Raw genomic sequence first — 25,616 nt, 5'->3', positions numbered from 1 at the left:
TCCATCAAATTTCAGTAGAGTTCATCTATAGAGTTGTGATGCTGTCTGTCAAATGTGCCGCTCTTCCTGTAATACATACACACTCTGTGAATTTACATCCAGATATCTGTCCTGTTATTCAGCTCAGTTACAATTTCATGTTAAATTCTATGTTGTTTTCTGTTACTTCCTTTCACATTTTTAAGCTGAATCCTCGCGTAGATTCAGCTGAGAGATGCATGAAAATAATAATAAGACCTAAATATAACGCTGTGCACATATGGATGGGGGGCGGGTAGGGAGGCGTTAGGAGAGAGAGGGAGGGGGGGGGGACAGAGGGATGATGCAGCGCGGCAGAGACAGATACGGAGCAGCAAAGAGACCTGTACCTTTCATCAGTGTCTCAGTGTCACGTAGCAGTCCTGCAGCCTGTGCTGTGGATGTGACTGCCGGTCTAACCCCCGTTTAGCTCACAGCTGGACCAGGATCGCCTCTTGCCAGCAGCGTCATGTCCTCCTCATCCTCCCTGCGCGGCGCTCAGACAGACGCTGATCGGCGTTCGCTCCAGCGGTGCGGCCACACAGCGACACCACCATGTCTCTGCCACAAGCAGCCGTCATACTGACGGCGAAAACACCGACTAGAGGTAACTAAACCAGGGGCTCGGGGATGGAGCGGGCCTGAGGATGCGGCCACGAATCGAGGGGGAAAGAGATTTCGACCTCTGATGCCAGTGATGGCTAATATTCAGCCTCATTGTGAGGACAGATAAGCTAGCGTCTGTGATAGACTGATGACAGTTAGTCGCAGCAGTGTGGGGCTAATGTGCGGTGCTGCTTTATTCCAGATGGATGGGTGGGCAGACTCAGACAGACAGAAAAGACATTTATTATAATTCACCCGTTTGATGAATATGCCACAGGCCCAGTGGCGTAGTTACAGCAACATAACACCTGTTAGTGACGCGCAGTGATTATTGACAGCACAGGAGGAGCGACCATGGGAGTGATGGGAGACAGACTGAAAATGGAAATGTTGAAAAATGTTTTGTCTTTTTTTGGAAAAGGGTTCAGAAATGTTCTAAGATAGCGGGGCACTTCTTAGCAAACGGTCATATGTAGAGTAATGGTGCTCTGTAATTCAGTGATTGTGAAGGTGCAGGTTGCAGAATGGGATTTGTTGTTGTCCTCTCTGTCCACACAGTACCACACCTGTTGTATTTGCAAGTATCCAGGTGCCTTCTTGTGAGTGTGACATATGATGTCTGGTTAATTACCAGTGGTGCCAGTTTCCATTTCAGAGACTCAATATTGAGTAACAAACCTGTTCTGAATAGGGCTTTGTCCCTTACTTACATTTTATGCAATTTTATACAGTGAATCAGGATTTTCAGAGTTGAGTCAGCAAAATATGATTGAATAAACAGTTAAGTATTGTCAGGCATAAGTATTGAATGACATTGAAACTAAATTGAAAGAGTTCATTGTGTTTAGTATCATTTTCAATCGTGCCTTGATGTTCAGGAAATAAAGAAATACTCTTAATTGTAATTGGCTTTTCGTCCATCTTTTAGTTGAAGCAGTGAGCAGCAGTGATTGAGTGCACACAGAAAGGTCATTGAGTTCACTGTTAGAGTGAACCAAAACAGTAATGAAAACGAAGACAACAGTCTTAATATCTCCTGTCCCCCTTGTGTCTTTGACCTCTTGTCTGGCAGACAGTGCTGTGGCTTCCTGATGCATCTGTCCAGCCACCATGCAGTGTTCTTGGAAGTCCATGGTGCTGCTAGCATTAGCCTCCATAGCCATCCAGTACACGGCCATCCGTACCTTTTCCACCAAACCTTTAAGCCTGCTGTGCTCCGTGGGCCTGGCCACGGGCCACGCTGTCAACTGCAGCTTCAGAGATCTTACACGACTGGGCCAGGAGACACTGGAGGCCTCGGACCAAGGCTGTGAAGAGATCCTCTCCGACACGCCCTCCTCCCCCTCCGCCTCCCTCCCGTCCTTTAATGCCAGCAAGAGAACCCACATCCTCATTCTGGCCACCACGCGGAGCGGGTCGTCGTTTGTGGGTCAGCTGTTCAACCAGCATCCTGAGGTTAGAATGTAATATGCAAACACGTGACCTGTTTCATATCAAATTATCATCTCCAGTCAAAATACAATCGTAAGTAGTGAGAATGCATTAAGAGCCATTGGCTTGACACGCCAAAGTATTACATCCTGTTTCTTTTGATAGTCTGTGGGATGTGTGTATAACTTGATTGGGTTCAGCCTGTGGCAAATGCAATTGACTGGACATGATTTAGGACTCTGTGAGAGCTACAATTGAGCTGCACGATGGCCACTGACAGACTTGATCAGATCTATCCCTTGGGCTGAACTCTGGGGTGTAATTTGGTTAAACAAAATTTTATTTAGGAAAATGCACTAAGTCTGGACCCTTCCTCAAGACAGGCTTTAGAGGGATTCAGTGCCAGACTAATAGCTGTAAGCGATGCAGGGAGGGTCCAAGCACATCATCTTTACATAAATACATTAAACGACTCTTAGGCCATCGGGACAACACAGGGTGTATACTTGATTTTTTTACAGACTTCAGCAACCTCAGAACGATACCTGTGATAGTGCACTTGTGTGAAAACACAAGCTTGTTGCAGCCTTTACAAGGCACCAGATGGTTGCACTGTATGTACAGAGACAGAAATAGAAAAATACCAGCTTGATCGTCATGGTGTTTTTCTTTTTTTCATCAGTGACCTCATCAAAGATGTCATTTCTCTCATTTATAAAATCACACTTTATGGAAGGAAATATAGGTTTCTGTCAGGGAAAATGCATTAATACTCAACTGATCCTGTAATCTGGGCCCATCACAGCCCACAGTAAACCTCTTACAGCCCATATAGCACCGATGCTAAAAGACAGTCAATAGAAAAGGGGATTCAGCTTTCTTCATGCAAACAATATACACACACAAATGAGCTCATCAGATCCTCACAGATGGCAGAATTTTGCACAAAAATTGTAATTCAGCAAAAATTAGGCAGCATCTGGATCATGTTAGCTACATCCCATGTTGGTAACTAGCAAATATTACACCAGCTCTGCATCAGCATTGATGTTTCTCAAGTTCAGACCTTACTCTGTCTTTCAAATTCTGCAGTAATATTCAGTTGGGGTTTTGCAGAATCTAAATTGCAGAGTGCATGGTCAGTATTTTGGGGGCTTTGGGGGTTGGAGCATTACTTGCCAATACACAGAGCTGGGGTGGCACTGCCTGTTTTGTCACCTCAGCAAACATTGAGACACTTGATCCTTGAGACATGAAGTAACTGCTGAAATATGACAGTTATTTTGTCCGAAGAGGGACTAAACTTTGCACCCAGAAACATCATTCTGTAACAGTTATTATATGGAAGTGCACTGTAACTGTCATGTATTGTCTTTGATATCTTTTCATACCCCAGGTCTTCTACCTGTTTGAACCTCTGTACCATGTCCAGCTGGCGCTGCTTCCTCGACTGGCACAGAGGAACCTGGCTGAGAGGAGGGTGATGCTGGGAGCAGCCAGAGACCTGCTGAGGTCCCTGTACCACTGTCACCTCAACAGTCTGGAGAATTACATACGACCCCGTCCTGCTAACCACTCGACTGACAAGCTGTTCAGACGAGGAGCTAGTAAGGGACACGTCAGCAGTTGGTCCACTTGTCCTGCTTTCATTAATAATACTGATACTGCGGTAATGTTTATGTATGTTACAATGCATTGTTGTTATGTTACACTCTCTAATATTGTATGTGTCCTGTCTTCAGGCCGGTCTCTGTGCACCCCCCCTGTATGTGAGGCTCCCCTGGGCCGAGAGGGGCAGACCCTGGTTCTGGCTGATGAGGGGGAGTGTGTGAGGAGGTGTGGGCCACTCAATGTGTCACTGGCTGCTGATGTCTGTAGAGCAAAGCGCCACGCAGCCATCAAGACGGTCAGGATTCCCCAAATCAGCGACCTCAGAGCGCTGATTGAGGACCCAAGACTAAACCTGAAGGTGGAAAACAATTACAAAAATTATTGTCATTATATATAAAACAGAAAAAAAAATCAGTATTGTAGTTTTTGTCCATTCAAATCAGAGCTGTAGAATTGAGACTTGGCGTTTTTACGGAAGTCACGAAAATGAGGACTTTTAACTGGAACACAGTTTAGTGTGAAGCGACACTTCCACCAATAATTGGCAACTTGTCCGTTGTGGTTTGGACAGCAGACACATTTAATAGTGAGACCTAGATGTAGTGAGCAGCTGATTATTTTTTCCAGGTCAGTTTGGCACTGCTGAGTCCAGAGTCTCCATTTAACAGCTCTTCACAAGCTGAGTGCACGGTGGACTAGCTGATGCAAGGTTAGATGACTAATCAATGCAGTTCTAAATTGGTATTGACTGAACGTGAAGCAACAGCGACCACAGTCCCTCAGAAATACTCTAAACACACGTACAGACACATGGACACATATTAAACCCAATACAGGCTGACAGAGCAGTGTTAATTTTGTGCCAATACCCTTCGTTAAACTCACTCTGATGTAATGAGTGTGATTGCATTGGCCTGGCTGGCTGAGCACGTGCTGTATGTAAAGCACATCGGCCTTTTACAAAAGCATTTTGAATTGAAGACTGGTAGCAGGGTGAAACGGTGGGTTGCAGATCATAGACAGTTTACAGGAACAAAGTACAGACAGGCAAGAGGGTAACAGACGAGCAGGCAAGCAGCAGTGGAACAGTTTCTGGTGCTTATTTTTATTCTGAGTCAGAGTCTGAGACCCAGCGGGAGAGTGAGGACAGAGAGTCTGCATGTTACGGTTCAGCTCAGCTAAACTCGACTTGCTTTTGGTAACAGGTACATTTCTCGATTTCATTTCTACTGCAGCTGGTACTCCCTCGGTGTAAGTTTAAAAAATTGCAGTCATAATTTTGTGGTCAGTCGCGTAAGTAATGATTCTAATGACGATTCTGTCCATGTGGTCTGCAGCAGCAGGCATTTAAACGGAGGATGATGGGGGGATGTTGTTCCCTTGTTAGCAAAATGACCAAAATGCAACCCCCCTTGTTAACCTGCTATCCCTCCTCTCCATCCCCCAGTAGCAGAGAGAGTGCAGCGGTATAGGAGTTCATCTAGTTTGCCTGACTCATTGATCCTTTGTCTGACTGAGGTTTGTGCAATTTAGAATCTATGGCTCTGAGGTATCAATAGATTTCAATGTGCTTTATTGATAAATCCATGGTGCTGTCAATGACGCTGAAGTAGATTGATTTGTAGTTGTGTTTTTTCTCTCAGTTCCTCCCGCCCTTCTGTCAGTTTATTCTTGGATCTACAGTCTAATATTCTCAAAACTATATTACGTAAATACTCACTTCTATACTATATTGTGCCCTATATACTTTATAGAGGAGCATCACCTTCAGGATCAAAGTGATAAGTAGAAACGTGTTGCCGTGAAGCGGCACTGTGACACAGCAGGTAGTGTGCGTGCCTCACAGCAGGAACGTCACCGGTTCGATCCCTGGGTCGGGCGGGGCCTGTGTGAAATTTGCATGTTCTTCCCGTGCATGCGTGGGTTCTGTCCAGGCACTCTGGCTTCCTCCCACAGACCAAAAACATGCTCATTAGGTTAATTGGTGACTGAAATTGTCCTTAGGTATGAGTGTGAGCATGAATGGTTGTTTGGCTATATATGTTGCCCCCCCCCCCCGAAAGGGATAGTCGGGTATAGACTATCGATGGATGGATGGTGTAGCCGAAAGAGCGAGGGGATCATAGAGACACGCTGCTGCCTGTACTATTCCTATAATATTCCTACAATATTTCTATGATACTTCAGTAGCATCTGTGTTCAAAGCACACCCCCAGATCAAAACAACTCAAACAAAATATTTTAGGGGAGACATGACTACAGACACGGTCTTTCCTGTAGGGTTAGAGTGGTTACAGCACATGCCACATGGCCACATAGTTGCATCAGTTGCTGCCTCAGTTCCAGCAGGAAACCTTTGTTGCATGTCATACCCCTCACTTTCCCCCATTTTTCCGGCCTGTCTCATCACCTGTCACAAAATGTTCCCAAACTTCCCAAAAAATAATCTTCAAAAAAGAAATCATACACAGAAAGACAAAAGCACATCTGCACACTACATACGGACAAAGTTTTGACCACAAGTACGTTTTCCTTTGCTAAAGGTGAGGATGTTTTTCTGGGGATTCTCCCATATTTTACCCTTCTCTCCTGCTGTCCTCCCATTAAGATATTTTCCCATAAATTCTAAAAAGAGTTTTCCTGTATTTTCAAATCCCCTTGTTGGCAGGTATGGTTACCACACTTGTACATGTGTCACACACGGTCTGTTAATTGAAGTACAAAATGTTCAATTATTGAATTAGTAGTTCTGATGCTAAATGAATATTTATTCCTGTATTTCATAAACACAATAAAAAATATTGTCTGTCTCCGTGATAATTGCAGTGAAGCAAATCCACAATAAAATGTGGCAACAGCTATCGGTTTAACCGACCATATTTTCTTGCTGATCACTCCTTTTCATTGTGCTGTCACCATCTGCTGGACTGGAGCTATGTAGCTGCCAATGGCAACTATTAGACCCAATTTAACTCTTTTATAACTTTACTTGAAGTTATATCAAATACTAAGTAAAAACTAATTGATTTGCTAATTTCAAATGTTTAAAAATAATTTAGCTATGTGTGTGTGCTTCCTGTACTGTGCAACTGGGCAAACTCCATCCATCTGCACAGCGTGAAATTCAAAAGCTCCAGAACAGCTACCAAAAAGATCTGGCAGTGAGATTGTAATGAAGTGGAATTTTAATTACTCTTCTCTTCTACTACCGTAGTATTAAACCACATTTCCACTAGCGCGGCTCGACTCAACTCGACTCGACTCTACTCTACCCGGTTGTTTTGTGTTTCCATTAGGGATAGTACGAGGTTCCAAGCGAGTAGAAGCGATACTATATGTGTGACGTCAACAGCCTGTCGGCCACTGATTGGCCGGAGAGTGTCGTCACTGGTCTGCGACGTCCAACATCGGAAAAACAATCCCGCCCCCTCCATTGTAACACCGGGCAACAGCAGCCGCTGACTTTATTCTTTATTCTCACTTGAGGGAAATGGCTGCTCGGTTTCTTCTCTTGCTTTGTGTGTGACAAAAAGCCACAAACCGAGCAGCAAATACAACATTGCCTTGATGTCCTCCATTGTTTGTCAGCTCTGTTTGCGTCGCGTACAAATTGACATCATGGCAGTTTCGCGCAGCCGTGGTATGACGACCCCGCCTACGTTGGGGAGGTACTATGAAGTACTCAATTGTAATGGAAACTCAACCAAACCAAGTAGAGTAGAGTAGATTTGAGTCGAGTAGAGCTGGAACTGTGTAATGGAAATGTGCCATTACTGCAGGTATTACAGCTACTACTTTCTTTGCCTCTGCTCCCACTAGTAGTGTAGTCTTGTTCTTCCTGCACTCACCTTGAAACCTTTAAACACATGCTGGTGTATGGAGTCAGAGACATCTGCACTGTTGCTGACATTGTAACCACAGTGTATTCCTGATGTCTCTTCCTCATCATCAGGTGGTCCAGCTTGTTCGAGATCCACGTGGCATCCTGGCGTCCCGTATTGAAACATTTCGAGACACTTACCGGCTGTGGCGTCTGTGGAGAGCGACAGGCCGTCGACCCCACAACCTGGACCTGGGACAGATCAACACAGTGTGTGAGGACTTCCTCAGGTCTGTGTCCACAGGCCTGGCTAGACCTGCCTGGCTCAGAGGGCGGTACATGCTGCTCAGGTGAGAAGGACAGGGATTCAGATCAAATGGCTTTAAGACAGTGGTTATGATGGCCTCATTTTTTCCAGACAAGATATTGGTATTCTTAAAAAATCATGGTTGCCGTCACCCAGTTAGCATGACACTCAGTACATGTTGAAATAACATGCACAAAATGTATAGTGCAGAGGACATTAGCTCGTTTGGCTAACTAGCTTCCACTTTCTGAGTGGAGTACAGCATTAACAATATGAGGGTCCCCTGAAATGCCGACTGTCTGAGAGTTTGACAATGTAATGTTCTCAGCAATGGACCATGACAGCAGGTCTATAGGTGGCACATCAGAAATCATCATCATTTGTATCACTGTCAGTCACGGGTACTGAGAAATGACTTATTTTGCTTTTTGGTCCTTTTTCCCCTGTTTTTGAGTGATCGTTTCTCCCTTTCCTGCTCTTGATCAGGTATGAAGACTTGGCCAGGTTTCCTCTCCAGAAGACCAGGGAGCTCTACAGCTTCCTTGGTCTGGTTCTGGACCACAGCGTGGAGGATTGGATCATCAACAACACCCGGGGCAGCAGCGATCTGTCATCCCGGCAGAAATTCACCACCGTTCGAGACTCTGCTGCTAATGCAGAGAACTGGAGGGTGAAGCTGTCCTTCGACATGGTGGTTTACACTCAGACTGCCTGCCAACCTCTTCTTGACCTCCTTGGATACAAGACAGTGTTCCACCCCAGAGAACTGAGAAACCTCTCACACTCGTTGGTGGAGGACAGGACGTTCCTCCCATTTTTTTAAACAACTGATGAAATACGTACATCCAGTGTGCTTTTAAGAAACCAGAAAACAAGACAGTACTGTAGTTCATGGAGCAGAGATTACGTAGTCAAAGCTGTTTGATTGAATGATCTGGATATCCTCATTATGTCTGTGGTGGAAAAAGAGCTGCATTCATCCATCTGTTTAAAACAAAGTTCTATAAAACAATCTGAAATCATGTCCACTGGCCTGATTACATGTCACCTGATCTATCTATCTATCTATCTATCTATCTATCTATCTATCTATCTATCTATCTATCTATCTATCTATCTATCTATCTATCTATCTATCTATCTATCTATCTATCTATCTATCTGTGTCTACCTCAGTTTCAGTCCTTTCTCCTTTGAAGTACCATTTGACACATTAAAGCCACATTACAGTAATAAATGCAGTACAACTTGATCATTCAAGGGGTCACTGTATTTAAATCTAACTTCATTTTGAAGCTACAGTATATAGATTTCCATTCCAGTGTTATTTGATATAGCAACATGCTTCGCCATGTGGATCTTTTGACATGTAAGTTAGTGTACTGCTGCCCCCACAACAAAGCAATATTTTCTCAAGATCAAGATCTCTCAACAAGGTCGGTTTCATGTTATAACAGTATGTTTTTGTGTAATAATGGCATCTTTTTGTTGTTACTACATGACAATATATCCTGTTATACCAAGCAACTTTTGTTACCGTAACCACATATCATTCTATCTCATTATATCTAGAAACTTTCTGGTTATTACAGCCTCAACCACAGGATACAACTCTCAGTGTAGAATACCCATCAGCTGCTTTTGTACGCACTTTCCACTTCCACAATTTCCGTACACGTGCAGCAGAAATGGATTCAACAGTTGATTATATTTTTCAATAACAGCATGTTTTACTTGGTCATAGATATGATTTTGCCCAAATTAAAAACTACTTTAAACGTGGAAAATGGAAATGTCAAGGGTACACAGTGTCCTTGTTATCAGCATGTTTCATATTTCATGTGTCAGGTGTGAGCATCTGGATACGCACAGGAACCCGACTGACCTGCGAGTGTTCCAGATGCTGTCAGGTGCTCTACATACAGATCCAAGCCAACCCGTCCATGCAGTTTTAACAGAATACCTCAGATTCTTTGAGTAAAGGCACAGCCTCTTTTCCCTTTACAAGATCAGCAATCGATTCCTCCTCCCACCAACCCACTTGACCCCGCCCCAATATCTGACTGAAAATTTGGCCATGAATTACATTTTTTTCAGCTTTAAAAAGGGAAAATGTTTTCTGTTTTCATCTTGAAATGGGTAATCAAATAAAACTCAAACAAAAAAATAGGGCTTATTTTCTTGTTTTAAAAGGAGTTTCTCTGCCGTTCTCATGCAACATGCAACATCCATGCACCTCATGGTTTTAAAGTTTTAAAGCACTTTTAAATTTGAAAATTAAGCAAAAGTTTAAAGAACCTACATTATACTTTTTGGGTTTTTCCCTTTCCTTTAGTGCTTCATTTACCTTTTTTGTGCATGTTAATGTCAGCTAAGTTACAAAGCCCAATCAACAGCAAAGGGAGCTATTCTCTCCCGCAGAAAACACTGCTCCTGAACTGCCTGAGATGCAGTCCTTACTATTCTTCCATTATTTGTCGATGTTACTATGTAATGCAGCACCACCTCCAGCCCGGTGAGTATCCTCCGCCTTGGTGACCGTCCATCCTGCTGTCTGATGTTGTTATAAGAAGATGTGGAAGGTAATGCCATGAGCAAAACAATGGAAGACTCCCTGGAAACAAGGTACGTTGGTTTTCAATAGTAATGATTCTCAATTCAGGCAGATAACAATACCTTGTGTAGACCAGGTTTAGCTGGCCAGTTAGGAATGCTAAACGGTTGGGTGCTGAGAAACAACAACAAATCACAGCTAATGACTTTGCATTTGTATGGAAAGGGCTCAGATAGATCACCAACTAAAAGCCTGATGCTCCCCACTCAGCCAGCAGTTTACGCCTCGCTGACAACTTCAATACCTTTGAAAAGAACACTTTCCTCTACCACTCTACTCATTCCCCCACCCCACAACCCCCCTTTCAGAAGGTGACCACTCCTTCACACTTCCATCAAATCCCCCTCCACCCTCAGTATGTTTCTCACCATACAAGAGAGGGATGACCCACATCAACATGGAGTGCTGTCTGGCGTACCAGCTCCAACCACCCAGGAGCTATTGCAGACACAAGTCAGCAGGGGGAAGGGTAAGAATGGCTGCTGTGGAGTCAGAATAACCTCTATGGACAATCTAGTGGTTACAAAATTATGTTAGTTTGAGTAATAGTTAGAATTACATTGAAACAACTCTGTTTCCCCTCAAGATGTAACAACTCAAAAATCACACATCCAATTCTTTACACTCTTTCCAGAGGTCAGACATTGCCACAGACACAAGGCTTATCATTGCAATTTGATGAATGATGATTGCTCTTCTGGAAACAGAAATTTATGTTGACAACTACACACCTGTGCATTATTACTGTATACAACAAAGTTTATTACTATGTCAAATAAAGCTTGTCAATTTTTAGTATTTGTTAGTATTTGTTTTTAATAAGATTGTTAGTAGCTTTTGAGACATATCACGTCCAGTATAAACCCAGTGATTCTTATTCTTCAACTGAAGCTTATATTTTCCTTTTTTAAGTAGTCCAAAGGGTATTTCAATAAATAGTGTAAGGTTCTATATTTGAACATGCAATAAGAAAGACATCACTTTAGAAAACAAACTTTATTGAATAATGTGACAGAAGTCAAAATCCACTGTACTTGGGGAGACAATGGACAAACACTCTGAAGTTCAGGGGAAGTTTGACAAATCATGTGGGGATCTTCCAGGATTACAGTCATTTTTGCACAAACTGCCTCTTTATGTTTCCACAGAATGAGTCCACACTGATCCTGGCACAGGGATGTCTTTGTCCCATAATGAAAATACCCACTCTAACAATGATTGCAGCAAATCTGAGCTGTCTGACTTGCTTTACAAACTGAGCACGTGAAAGGTTTTTCTCTCGTACGAACTCAAAAATGTGAGGTCAACGTTGAGCTTTGTGCGAATCTTACACCACAGACTGAACAACTTTAGGGTTTCTCCCCGTGTGGATTCTCATGTGTGTGTCAAAACATTTCCTCTCAAATGAAAAGCTTTTTTTACAGACTGGGCAGCTGAAACTTTTTCCTTCTGTATGAAGTCTCGTGTGCCTTTACGGAGCTCTTATGATCACTCCTGTTTGGATTCCACTGTGTTTCTGCAGATGTTCATTTGAGCCAAGGCTTGTAGCACAATAGCTAAATGATGTTTTTCCTCTATTACATTCCATATCACTTCCAGATACTTCATTGTTTTGCAGAGGCTTTAAACCTGACGGAGGTTCCCTGCTCACCTACCAATCACAACTGTCGTCCGTCTCAGGTTCAGAGTCTGGAGTCCTGTCATGAGTAGCTGGTTGTAGATGATCTGGATTAAAGTTCCTGTCTGGTTCTGGTCTCCTACAGTCCTTTCCATCAGATCCTGTGTTCATCTGTTCAGTTTGTCTCTGATGAAGCTGTGAGGACTGAGGTTCCTCTTATTGAACCTCTTCTTCACTCTTGACAGGGACACTGATATCAGCCTCCTCCAGCCCTCCAAGCTGCTCTGCCTCCTGTTTGGTCCACAGTTCCTCCTGTTCCTCTTTAATTTGTGGCAACTCTAGTGAGTCCTTCTGGTCCAGACTGTCCAGGCTTTCCTGCTGCTCAGGAGGATCCTCTTCTTTACTCACCAACAACTGCTGGACATCTGTGGAGGATCATGAAATACATACACACCTTTTAGAAAACTGTCATTTCCTGGGCGATACGACTAACTCTTCATTCATTATCTATACCGCCTATCCCTTTCGGGGTTGCGGGGGCTGGAGCCTATCCCAGCTACAATGGGCGAGAGGCGGGGTACACCCTGAGCCGGTCGCCAGCCGATTGCAGGGCCACATGCAAAGACAGACAAACATTCACACTCACACTCACACCTACGGACAATTTAGAGTCATCAATTAACCTAATGAGCATGTTTTTGGTCTGTGGGAGAACCCATGCGTGCACGGGAAGAACATGCAAACTTCACACACCCGCCTGACCCGGGGATCGAACCGGCAACCTTCTTGCTGTGAGGCACGCACACTACCTGCTGCGCCACCGTGCAGCCAATACGGCTAACTTCTTCTATCAATTCAGTGATTTCAAATCACGTGACCTTGCGAGTCCGTTGGACTGCTATGTTGCACTGCTGCCCCAAATACAGAAGCTCAACATACCTTATGTTTATGTTACAAGGTTTTTATTAATATGTTATACGTTAAGACCCCGGATAGACAGTGAACTCTTTCTCAAATCAGAAGATGTCAGCGGGTTTCCAGCCATTTGCAGTGAGAATAACAGTAAAGAGTCAAACCTGCTCGGTGTAACCGGACTTCCGGCTTGAAAGCAGCGTCCAGTAATTTTCGCTGTCGAGAAAGTTCCTCCTCGTACTCTGCTGTCGTTCTTTCAAACTCCTTAATTATGTCGTCAGCAGCCGCAGTTAGTCGCTGCTGGACAAAAGCTCTCAGCAGTTGGACTTTAGACATGTTTACTGATTCTCAGCAACTTTTCCTCCGGACACACTCCGCTAAAGCTGTTGGCTCGCGCTGATGAGCTGCTAGATTCACGTGGTTCACTGCTCAGTGAGAGCAGGAGCTAACAGGCTGTCCTATAAGTAGCCAGAAGTCGCTAAATGACGTCACCGCATGATTTGCATGATTTAACCCTCCTCCTTTACCTGGGCTCGCGACGTAAATTGGAATACACTGGCGGAGTTACTTTTTTATTGTTGTTTTTTATGTTTTTGTGGGTTTTATGTTTTGTTTTTTTATTGGTTTTTTTTTTAGCCAATGTCCCACTTAGGACTTTTATGAACATATGCATTTATATTACAGACCCCCCTCCCCTCCTCTGCCACCCAACACACACGCTTACAGAAAGAGTAAGTTATCATTTTCACCCTCTATGGCAGATTCAGCTGCAGAAGGAGCAGAATTGAAGGAGTGGGCAGCTGATGTGCCAAAAAGCTGCTTTTATTTGGCAAGTTTGCAAAATGATATCATGTCAGTTGCCGTCAATCATTTAATACAGAATGGCAGAGGATGGACAGGATTAGCAGACCAGTTCTTCAGCAGCAAGGAAAGGCAAGCTCATTGCTCGCTCCGTAAAAAGGGACTGTTCATGCTATTAGCTTAGTAGCTCGGTTCTTTGGTTGGAAGCCCAAAAACGGTCCGGAGAAGTCTTTATTAAGATCACATGTAAAGCAATGTAGCGCTGGTCTCAGAGGGTCAGAGTTCCCTCAGGACTTCAGGCAGAATGAGCACAGTTGTCAGACAAAATTTTATTATGGTGTTGGGTTTGACCAACCCTGTACAATAATCAGGTATAAGTTACAGAATATAATTGGCCAGTTCCCAAGTCCTGGGCACAACATATCTTGTTCTGAACATGTGAGTGTGTGTGTGCTGTCTTCAGGTGCGGAATTGAGGAGCCATTGTTATCAGGACTGTTTGTCCCCAGGCAACTGATATTTATGACTTGAGGCTAAAAGTCACATTCTTCATACCATGCAAACGTAATTAAGAACATGAGGTTCCTTCAATGTAACAAGATGATTTATGTACCAAAAGTATTACGTAACAATGCCATCACGTCAGAGTCTCCAAAAGTCTCCAAGAAGGCCAGAAAAAGTAGCTAGATCACCCTAAATATGGTGACAAAGTTGCTAAGTTGGCAACACTGCATGTGTTTCCAGCTAGCAAGATAAGTTAGCTTCATTAGCTTTACAGGACAACAGATGATTCAGATGTTGAACATGTTCAGATAAAGAGAACAGACAAACTATATGCTGTATATTCTCTTGCATATGTCAGGCAGGTTCTTTGGCGACAACTTCCACACCAACCAAACAGCGGATGGTCACACATCCCATGCCCGCACTTCCCAGCATTGTTGGCGAGGTACTCTCTGATTGATAAGAAAATGATTGTCCGTTGGATTCATGTCATGTAATTAGATGTTTGGTCCAACTCTGATCACGATCATTGATTCTTTCTACAAATATAACAGAACTAAAAAAAATGAGGCATGTCTGTAACATTACACAGAATATAAAGTAGATGATTTAGATTTAGTCTGAGCACTACTTCATTGTTTTGTTACCAGGAAAAAAGGATTGTGGTCTGACATCTATTATTTGATTTTCTGCAGAGATGATGACTTTGCTGGGGAGGGTCTTGGTGTCAATGAGGCTGGGGAAACCTGCCTTTGAAGTTTTGGAAACAAGGTATGTTGGTTTTCAATAGTAATGATTCTCAATTCAGGCAGACAACAATACCTTGTGTAGACCAGGTTTAGCTGGCCAGTTAGGAATGCTAAACGGTTGTGTGCTGAGAAACAACAACAAATCAGAGCTAATGACTTTGCATTTGTATGGAAAGGGCTCAGATAGATCACCAACTAAAAGCCTGATGCTCCCCACTCAGCCAGCAGTTTACGCCTTGCTGACAACATCAATACCTTCAACTGCTGCTTTGAAAAGAACACTTTCCTCCACCACTCTACTCATTCCCCCACCCCACAACCCCCACCTCCCCCCTTTCAGAAGGTGACCACTCCTTCACACTTCCATCAGGCACCTAAATAGAAATTTATGTTGACAACTATACAAAGTTTGTCTTATTACTATGTCAAATAAAGCTTGACAGTTTTTCTAAAATGTTCGTATTTGTTTTTAATAAGCTATGAACCAATGCCCTGACAACTCAGCGTTGAGACCAGGAGGCAGAGCTGCAGTCCTACACACCTCTCTGCGCTTCCATTAGAGCAGTTACCCACCCAACACCCCACAGAGACTGTGTCTGCCCCCCGGCCATGTAATCTAACCAAAAGTACAGAGAAGAGGAGTTAAACACATCATGAAAAATGGAAAACAGTGCAGCCAGTTTTATTTGTTATAGTATACCACTCTACTGGTCCTTACTCCGAATTTACAGCTGAGTTCTCTGAGTTTCTATCAGGTTTAGTCCTGCAGATAAAGTAATTACGGTATGGTGACTTTAATGTACATGTCGATGTTTATAATGACAGCCTTAGCACTGCGTTTATCTCAGTATTAGACTCAGTTGGCTTCCGTCAGAATGTACATGAACCGACTCACTGTTTTGACCACACCCTCGACCTTGTTCTGACATTGAAATCGAAGACTTAATAGTCTCCTCACAGAGTCCTCTTTTATCGGACCATCATTTAATAACTTTTGAATTCATATTACCAGACTATCAGCCAGTAGGCAAAAATTCTTATACCAGACTCCTGTCTGATAGTGCTTTAGCTAAATTTAAGGATATGATCTCATCAGCATTTAATTCAATGCTATGTTTCAATACAACAGAGGAGTCTTATGCTAACTTTTGTCCCTCCCAAATTGACTACCTGGTTGATTGTGCTACAGGTTCATTGCGTATGACACTTGACTCTGTTGCTCCCCTAAAAAAGAAGATAATAAAACAGAGGAGGTTAGCTCCATGGTATACCCCTCAAACCCGCAAATTAAAGCAAACTTCACGAAAAATAGAAAGGAAATGGCATTCTACCAATTTGGAAGAATTTCGGTTCGCCCGGCAAGAGAGTCTTAAAATATACAGGAAAGCCCTCCGCAGTGCCAGGGCAGCCTATTACCCTGCACTAAAAGAGGAAAATAAGAACAATCCCAGGTTTCTCTTCAGCACTGTAGCCAGGCTGACAGAGAGCCATAATTCTGTTGAACCATGTATTCCTTTAGCTGTGAACAGCAATGACTTCATGAGCTTCTTTAATGATAAAATTCTAACTATTAGAGACAGAATTCATCGGTTAGGTAGGTGTATGTGTATAAGTGGCTGATAAAATATACAGTATGAAGGTAAGTCTGCTCACTGTGGATCCGCTCACACACACACACACACACACACACACACACACACACACACACGCACACACACACACACACACACACAGGCACAAAAACACACAGAGCTGATAAGTATTCAGACCTTGTCTAGACTGCATCAAGTCGCCTGTCACCCCCTCCTCCGCCCCTTTTCTCTCTCTCTTCCCCCTCTCTCTCCCTCTCCTTCTCCCTCTCTCTACCTCTTTCCTTCCCTCTCTCTCTCCTTCCGTCTTTCTCTTTCTTTCTCTCTCTCTCTCTCTCTCTCTCTCTCTCTCTCTCTCTGCATCAACGCTCCAGCATCCAGAAAGGGAAAATGAGAGAGAGCAGAGGGAAATCCCACCCGCCTTCCTCTGATCCAAAAGGAGATAACGTGAGTAAATAACCTCTCCATCTACTTTACTAAACCTTATGAATTGCTTGTTATTGTAAGTGTCATTATCATTGAAATATGCATTTTGGCTGGTGCTTAATATTTAGATAAACTGATTTGTCATACTTCATGAGAAAGCATGTTATTGCTAATTTAAAATATGATGGGGATTTAGAAAAATAAAAGCACTTTCAAGCAAGAGCATTGAAAAGTATTGAACTAGGAGACACGTTGGTTGTTTTGCATAATAGAAATTAAACTGCATGTATTTCACTGTAATGACAAATCATGATTCATATGAGTGACATCAAGGTGCAAGTGAGACCCTTGTTCACAGATCTCACCTGCTGTTACATAATATGCCTCCATGTGTACTGGAGTGGAATACTGAACACTCGGGCTGAGTTCACACATAAGTCTGTTTCGCTGTGGTTTTATCTATTTATGTACATGTGAGGTAAAATGTTTCAAACTCAAGCTGCCCAACTTTAAAACCTTTTTGGAGGAAAAACATTGGAATGAAATGCCCTCAGGAAGCCATGACCATATATGGATTTATTCACTACTCTTAGTCAATACACACACACACACACACACACACACACACACACACACACACACACACACACACACACACACAGCCTCCTCAGCAGTGGAGACAAGGTATGATCCCCCATAAGTGTGCTCTTATAATAACACCCCAAATCCACACAATGGGGTAAGATCTCAGTCACACCAAAATCATGACATAATTTCAGGCCAAAATCTTTTTCAAAAAATCACTGTGAACTGCTGAAAGTGACCTGACAGTGCTGATCTTTAACAAAACACACTGGAGCATCCAGAATCAAAGAAGTGATCTTAATCGCTGTCACATGCTGCAATGTTATTACTGAAGTAGAGCTCAGCTTTTTAGAGCCACAACATCGCAAAGACTCCTGAACCACCTATTTCACAAGAACCTGTGAACAATTTTAGCAGTACCACTTCGTGGTGTGATCAGGTACTAAGTATTAAGTCAAGTGTTTCCATGTATGTAAAGTACAGGAAAGAATAAGGAAGCCTACTTGCACGGACTGCAGCCAGAAGATGAGGTGCAGGGATGACGTTGTCTGAGAATCAGCTGGTGACAACTAGTGGCAGATAGTGTGACAGATCTTGTGACAGGTAACTGGTCTTGTTTAGGTTGAGCTGGTTCATTTTAACTGTTCTGGTGCACTACAGTGCTCCTATTTATTAACTAGCCCGTGTTAACCTGCACATGTTACAAGGTATGCCACTTTGTGTTTAAAATGCTGACAGTATAATGAAGCCTTCGAAGATGGTCACCTTGTCAGATTTAACGATCACAATGCCATAAACTTGTAATCACAGCAAGTGTGGTTAACAGTTGTTAAATCAGCCTTAACGGTTTCACATAATAAGTAATGCTAAGCATATTCCCACAGTTAGGACCAGGGATAATGTTATGACCGCAAAGACAGCTCCTCGCCTGGCTGATGAAGTGCTTCCTCTATTTCTTGCCAACATTTGTCTTTTTGACTCGGTCATGGTACTCCCTCGAGGAAACACCAAATAGGCCGGAGTGCTGTTGCCACAGCTCAATAAACTTTTCCTCTCTTGTGTTGTCCCACCTGACAGCACCAATCTCAGCATCCCTCCTCCTCCTCACCATGGTTACCTGACCGTGTCACACTAGATGAGTCAATACAATAAAATTCTGACATGCTCGACTTTTTGTTGGGCTGTTGTGGGTATTATTCTTTCCTTCATTACTTCTGCATTAGCAATTTTAAAGAAAGCAGCAATTCAAACATAAACCTTTTAAATGCATTAACAAATTGATCAGGAATTCCAATATAAAACAATGCAACTGCAATGAGAACAAAACATAAACATGACAGGAGCCTTGGAGTTGTGTGACGGTATCCTCGGACCATTGTGACATGCTACAGGATTGTGACCTTTGACATCTATGCTCCTTGTTACCGTAGCACAAATCTGAGATGTCTTCTGTTCTATGTAATACTAATATAGCATTAGCATCCTTGGCTACCAGCTCTGCTGCTGCCTTGTGTTAGTGCCATGGGAACATCTGGATATGCAAGACTAAGGAAATATGAACACAGCTGACAACAGCAGCAGGACATTCCCGGGGGACATGGCAGGGACCCAGAGAGATAATCAGCGTCTGCGTTGTTAAGGGCATTCCTCATTTTCTTTAGTGCCGACTGGACTGAGTAGTTTGCTAAGTTGCAAATGTTGCAAATGCAAATGTTACTGTAAGTTAGTGTTCATAATGTGTCTGTTCACATCGTGGTTTATGTTGGTAATTTTGAGCTGGTTTATTGTATTAAAGGTGATTCATACATTACATTACATTACATTACATTTCTTGACCCCGACTGTATTTTAGCAAAATGCTACTAGAATAGTACGAGCATGTAGACGTAAACATAGAATTGAATAGATTGGTCCATAGATGGCGGCACGGTGGTGCAGCAGGTAGTGCGGTTCGATCCCCGGGTCGGGCAGGGCCTTTCTGTGTGAAGTTTGCATGTTCTTCCCGTGCATGTGTGGGTTCTCTCCGGGGACTCCGTCTGTCTCTATATGTTGCCCTGCAATCAACTGGCGACCGGTTCAGGGTGTACCCCACCTTTCGCCCAATGACAGCTGGGATAGGCTCCACCCCCCCGCAACCCCGAAAGGAATAGTCGGTATAGAAAATGGATGGATGGATATTCCTAGATCTACCACATTGTCACCAACACACAATCAGCTAGTTGTGTTAATATCAAACTATTGGTGTATTCTTCTCCCTTCATGTGTCTATGTGTTGTGTGTTGAATTCCAATTATCACTGTGGAAATAGCCCAATGCCAAAAGTAAAAAAGCGGTCACGCCCCTCAAAAGTCATAGATTATCTTGAGGAATGCTCAAAACTAATTTCTTCAATGGATGCAGAGTGTATTACTATTTTCCTGTGAGTCACAGAGTTCCCCGATGAATCCATAAATTACAAGTTAAACACGCTGACAAGACGACGGACTGCAGCGGAGAAGAGGTGGTAGAGCGCTATGAGAGAAAGTGCTATTTGTGTTCGGCCTGATTTATAATGCAGACAAGAAAAGCAGGCGGGAAGTATAATTGAAACTGAGATAGAAGGGATGGAGGGAGGAGGAAGGGAGGAAGTAAAGCAACCATGGAGGAAGAAAAGGAGGGCTGGAAATCTGTTTGGTTCTTCTGTTCATGTGAAGCTGTTTCAGGCTGTGGGTGGCTGACTGCATGCCTGCACTGGACATGTTGTGTGTGCTCGGGGCTTGGCATGCCTTTCAGCGTTCATTGTGTGTGGCTGATGGACGTTCAGCTACGAGAGATTTGATGTGGTTGATAGGGTGTCTTAAAACTATGGGAATATCCATCAATGTCTCAGACACACACACACAAACAAACACACACACATCTGACTTAAGGAGAATTTCCTATTTGACAAAGCACGAATCTCGTCTATTTGTGTATCCACAGAGAAGCAGCGAGGAGGGAGGGAGAGCTGGCTGCTCCTCCTCCACTCCCCTCACTCCTTACAGACAACCTCATTAACTGGTTATTTCACTTGGAGGATGGCAGGGCTCACAGATGTTGAGTAACAGTGCAAACTGGTATTCAGAACACACACACGTTTATGTATGACTGTAGTGGTTCATTTAAAAACAGTCAGCTAGTGAGCTTTGTTCACCAAGAAAGTTTTTTTTTTGACTAGCTAATGCTGCCATAGAGATGAAGTTATGCAGAGGCTATAGTAGCAATCAGGTTATTATTACAAACAGAACTGTAACATATAGCCAAATTTAAAGCCAAGTCTCTCTGCAGTGAGGAGAGATGAGCACCCTCTTTGCCTCTTCCCACTGAGAATTTCATAATGACCTGCAACGCCTGATACATGCATGCAGATGATTGATAGAGTCTGAGGGAGAAAGAAGATAGTGTCTCTATAAAGTATCTTTGAAAAGAACCAAACCCAACCTGAGCTAAACGGCTCCTCCTGAATTACAAGTAAGTTAGAAAAGGACTGTTACTGTATTTATGATGCAACGCGCATGAGGAACTAAGCTGGGCATCACGTGGTACATACGACTTCATACAATTACAAATTACTTGATAAAGCAATCAAACTGCAAGAAATATATCTCAAAGCAAACCGAAAAGACCAAATGAAAGCAAAATTAGTTTTCATTTTATTCATAAGGAAGCGAGCTGGGTCAACATTTCATCACAAATCGTGTCTATGTGTGTGTGCTTTAATGAGATGCCAGAACGGGGCCGTATATTAATCAAAATCCTTTTCAGTAATTAGTATTTGCTTTTGTCTACTCAGACTGTAGACAGGCACTACAATTTGGCAGTCGAGTACAATCTAATCCAATCTAATTTGCTCTGTTGTGCCAGAGCAGGCAGATCAATCTCAGAAATGCCAAACTTCTAGATCCCTCTTAGATGGTAATTTGCAGAGTCATCCATCCTGAATCTTGTTAAAATCAGAGTTCTTTTTTCTACAGCTTTTATAGTATGATAATGACAATACCGTCAAACATTTCAGATGGAGTGACTGAATAAAATAAAAATCAGTTTTATATGCAGCAGAGGATTGCTGTGAATCCCAGCACTGGCTTAAATTTTTGGGAGTCTGACCATTTTAAACAGTTAATTCTTCATAAAACATTTTTTCAAATGACACGATATGAAGGCAGTGCTTCCAAATGACATATAGCATGCTGTTAAAATTCAGAACAGACTCTGCGTAAGGTAATCAGTGTAGATCATTTAGTATGATAGCTGTGGCTTAAGAACACATTAAAGAACACGGGGAAGCACAGAGATTGGATAAGCTGTAAGATATGGGGTAATTATGAACTGTGTGTGAGAAGTGTTGCAGTTGAACTGCCTGAAGCTCCATAAAGTGTCCCACTGCATCACTGCATCTAATGACAAGATGCATTTTTGATTCCACGTGAGAAAACCGGCCAAGAATCCGACCTGGACCTAATGGGTTCGAGCAAAGTATTGCGTCAGCTCAGTTTGCACTGCCTGCTGCTGAAAATGCAAAACTGACTACGCAAGCACACTGTGCTTATATTTCTGTGCTGTATCGTTCCAACTACAGCGTCGTGTTCAGCTTAATTCACGTTTTAGCCATAAAAATGAACTATGGTGGCATAATGATAACAGGTCTAATTGGTCTAAGGCTCAGTTGTGCCTGAGAGATCTAAATTCTGAATTCATGACACCGCAAGACAGCACGCGCCTTTATCTTTGTTGGTATATATTGCTGATCTAGTACGTTATGTAAATCAGCGTAGACTCTTTCTCACATTGAAGTGAGGTTATTAACTGTGAAATGCATCTCCTGCTGCAGGCTGGCTGACTGGCTGACTGGCTGACTGACTGTGTCTGATGTAATCCTTTGCCATCAGCTTTATGTACACCACACTGCCAAAGTATGCCACCGGGATTAAGGATCTTCCCCATCTGAATGAGTGTGCGTGTTTGTGGACTTCTATTGCTTTCTACTCCTGATCTACTGACCGCAGATCATACGAAGCCCACCTACCAAAACAACTGGTGTTACTCTGATGGAAGTGAAGGGGATTAAGGCCAGATGGTCTAAACCATGTGTATATATCTGAGGGGGTGGTCTGTGACCAACTATAGAGTGATGGACCTTTGTCATCCTAGTTTTTCTATTTTAGAGCCCAGTTTCATATATTAAAATATAGGATTTGATCTGGTCCTGGTGGGCAAAGCAGGATGGATATCTATAGTATCTGAAACATGACACATCATTAATAACATGTTGATGAAGTGGTTGTTGGCCTATGCGTGCCTGCAGTTTTTGACCGAGTCACCAGCAGCTGAGCTTATTGCAGATTTTATTGTACCCAATCCTATGGATCATATTTATCCTGCTGTAATATTATTTCCACACAAGTTTCAGATTTAATGATTAAAAAAAAATGTGCTGCATCTGTTAGCTGTTTATTCTAAACAGTGGTGGAGGAAATATTCAGATTTTTTACTTAAATAAAAGTAGTAATGCCACACTGTTAAATTACTCTGTTACAAGTAAAAGTATAATCAGGAAATGTCATAAAAGTATTAAAGTAAAAGTATGAAAGGTAGAAAGATTTTCACCCAAATGTAAGTCCATACGAGTGTATGACTTGGCTGTTTCCCTCCCAGCTAGAGATTCTAATGAGCACACAATGGGTGCTCCATTTGATCTGCCTCTGGTACTCTACACACACACACACACACACACACACACACACACACACACACACACACACACACACACACACACACACACACACACACATTTCTGTGCACACTACCCCTTTACCCTAATCTTCACATTCACAGCTAAATTCCCAATCCTCACTCTAACCTAAACCTAATTCTCACCTAGACCTTAAAAGCAAACCCGATCCTTCAAACAGCCCTTTGAGGGTCTGTCCAAAAGTGAGGATGGGCCAAAATTTCCTCACCTTCCAAAAATGTCCTTATTTCCAATACCTAAAACTCAAAATCTCACAATTCTCACAAAGATAGTTGTACAAGTACATTCACACAGAGACCTGGTGCCTGGGACGGTTACTGTCTCTTAAGCTCGTCCTCAACTTTGTTTTCGTCTTATTTTATTTTGACATCTATTTTCTCTTTTTTGCAACATGTAGACTGCCCAATTGAGACCTATCATACAATATGATAAAGAACAACTTTTGTACATCATGTCGTTGGTCAAGTAAAAGTGAAAATGCATGCATAAAATGTACTTACATAAAGGAAAGGAGAAGGATCTGGTGATATATGATGTCACTGTTAAATTAAAGAAACCTTTCAATCTACAACTGCATTAAATGTCAATTCAACAATAGAGACAGACACTACAATAGAACAGAGACACTACTAATTGTGTTGTGGTCACTCCCATTTTCATTCATGATGAGCCCTTAAAAGCACAGGATGTCGTTTCTGCCTCTAGGGGTCTCTCAAAACAATGAAAACAAAAGACATACAGTAGTTTGATGATGTGGTGAAGTTGTGTGGTATCTTGAAAGTTGTTGTTTTCATTGTTAAACAACCACCGCAGGCAAAGAAAATCTAGTCTTCAGAGAAGAGGTAATCTGTTACAACATATGTAAGTTTTATTCATGTTGGATTGAGTCATGGTCACCTCCTTTCTCACTTTCTCATCTGGAGTCTCCCCTGTCGCCACTGACAGGTGATCAAATGAAACACTCGTTATCTTTTGGCTGTTGATTTAATGCTAAGTTTGTTGTTTACTCATTTATCCATATGGTTAGGATGTAAGTGAGAGGAAAGGAAGGACATTTATATTGATGCTTATTCTGTCGTAATGTTTACCTCATTGGATCCAAATCACTGAGTTAAAGGTTGAGGTGCACCAAACCTTATTAAGAGAAATCCTTTAAACAATTGGATTCAAAACTGTAACACAGGCAAAGATTACACAGAGTCCTTAGTGTAATTTTGTTTGGCCATATGGCTTAATTTTATTTATTTATATATTTATTTTCTGTTATCTAAATGGCGCCTTTTCTATTTGATCACAGTCTCTCAAGTCTTCATTAAATATTATCATCAGTCTAACCGTTCCTCCTCCTTATTCCATATCCAGAAGCCTCTGATCATTCTAGTCAAGCATGCGGTGATGGTATACCACAATTATTTTTATTGTTATTATTCATGCAATACAGTGAATATGCTCGTAGATGCTGCAAGCTGGTGCAATTTTATCTCCAACTACAATGCCTCTAAAAAATATGCAGATACACTGTCAATAATATAGAGAGCCGAGGGTGTGCCACGTTATTGTTACACTGACATGCTGTTTGAAATTTGCAGATAACCTTTGTGATATTCAGTATTTCAGACAGTCGAGGGGGAGTCTTGAACTGTGACACTAACATGAATGTGATGCAAATCAGAAGCGGGTGTCTGTGAGCTACACAAAAAAGAATGTGCTCATTATTTACTCATATGAGAGGCAGACGGGAGGGGCTGGGATGGAGGGGGCTGGGACTGGGAGGGCTGATGGGGGGGTCAAGTTTTTGACCTGACAACTTCATTTGTCAAGGTGTTTGAGGAAAAGGTGCCCATCATTCTCTCTCACATCTAAAAAAAGCACACATGCAGACAAAGGGTCAATATTTTGTCAGTATCTATGTAACACTGCGGGACTTTTCCATCATTGCAGAGAAAGCATCTCATCAGGCATCGCTGCTCTCTAAGTCAACACATCTGTCACTCCCCCACTCCACCTCCTCATCTATCCGTCCCTCCCTCCCTGCCTCCTTCCTTCCATCCATCCCCCTCCCACCGGCCACCCATATGTCTCTTTCAATCCCCCTCCACGCCCACCCCCACCCCCATCCCCACCGTGACTGCTTGTCTCCCCACCAGCCGGCCAAATGGCACGTTCTTGCACGTCCCACAGTACAGAGGTGGACTGTACCATTGTGCATGTGGTGAGTGGGTGGCAGCAGGGAGGAGTGCTGCAGAGGGAGAGGGA

General features: G+C 42.8%; 1 protein-coding gene and 1 pseudogene across 1 annotated transcript; one reads left to right on the top strand and one right to left on the bottom strand.

Annotated features, from left to right (window-relative positions):
• The first annotated feature begins 251 nt into the window (after positions 1–251).
• LOC139337976 (carbohydrate sulfotransferase 1-like) lies at positions 252–8,815 on the top strand. The gene is made up of 6 exons (XM_070972837.1): positions 252–625; positions 1,697–2,079; positions 3,452–3,662; positions 3,798–4,024; positions 7,619–7,836; positions 8,280–8,815. Exons 2-6 carry the CDS (start codon positions 1,735–1,737, stop codon positions 8,614–8,616), a joined length of 1,338 nt encoding a protein of 445 aa, XP_070828938.1. The 5' UTR covers positions 252–625; positions 1,697–1,734; the 3' UTR covers positions 8,617–8,815.
• A 2,800-nt stretch (positions 8,816–11,615) lies between these two features.
• LOC139337397 (zinc finger and SCAN domain-containing protein 12-like) lies at positions 11,616–13,273 on the bottom strand (annotated as a pseudogene).
• Between the last annotated feature and the right edge of the window lie 12,343 nt (positions 13,274–25,616).

The sequence above is a fragment of the Chaetodon trifascialis genome, chromosome 10, assembly GCF_039877785.1.
Source record: "Chaetodon trifascialis isolate fChaTrf1 chromosome 10, fChaTrf1.hap1, whole genome shotgun sequence".
In the NCBI taxonomy this organism is placed as follows: domain Eukaryota; kingdom Metazoa; phylum Chordata; class Actinopteri; order Chaetodontiformes; family Chaetodontidae; genus Chaetodon; species Chaetodon trifascialis.
Note: the sequence above shows the minus strand (reverse complement) of the source record. Positions and strands in the feature narration are given on the sequence as shown.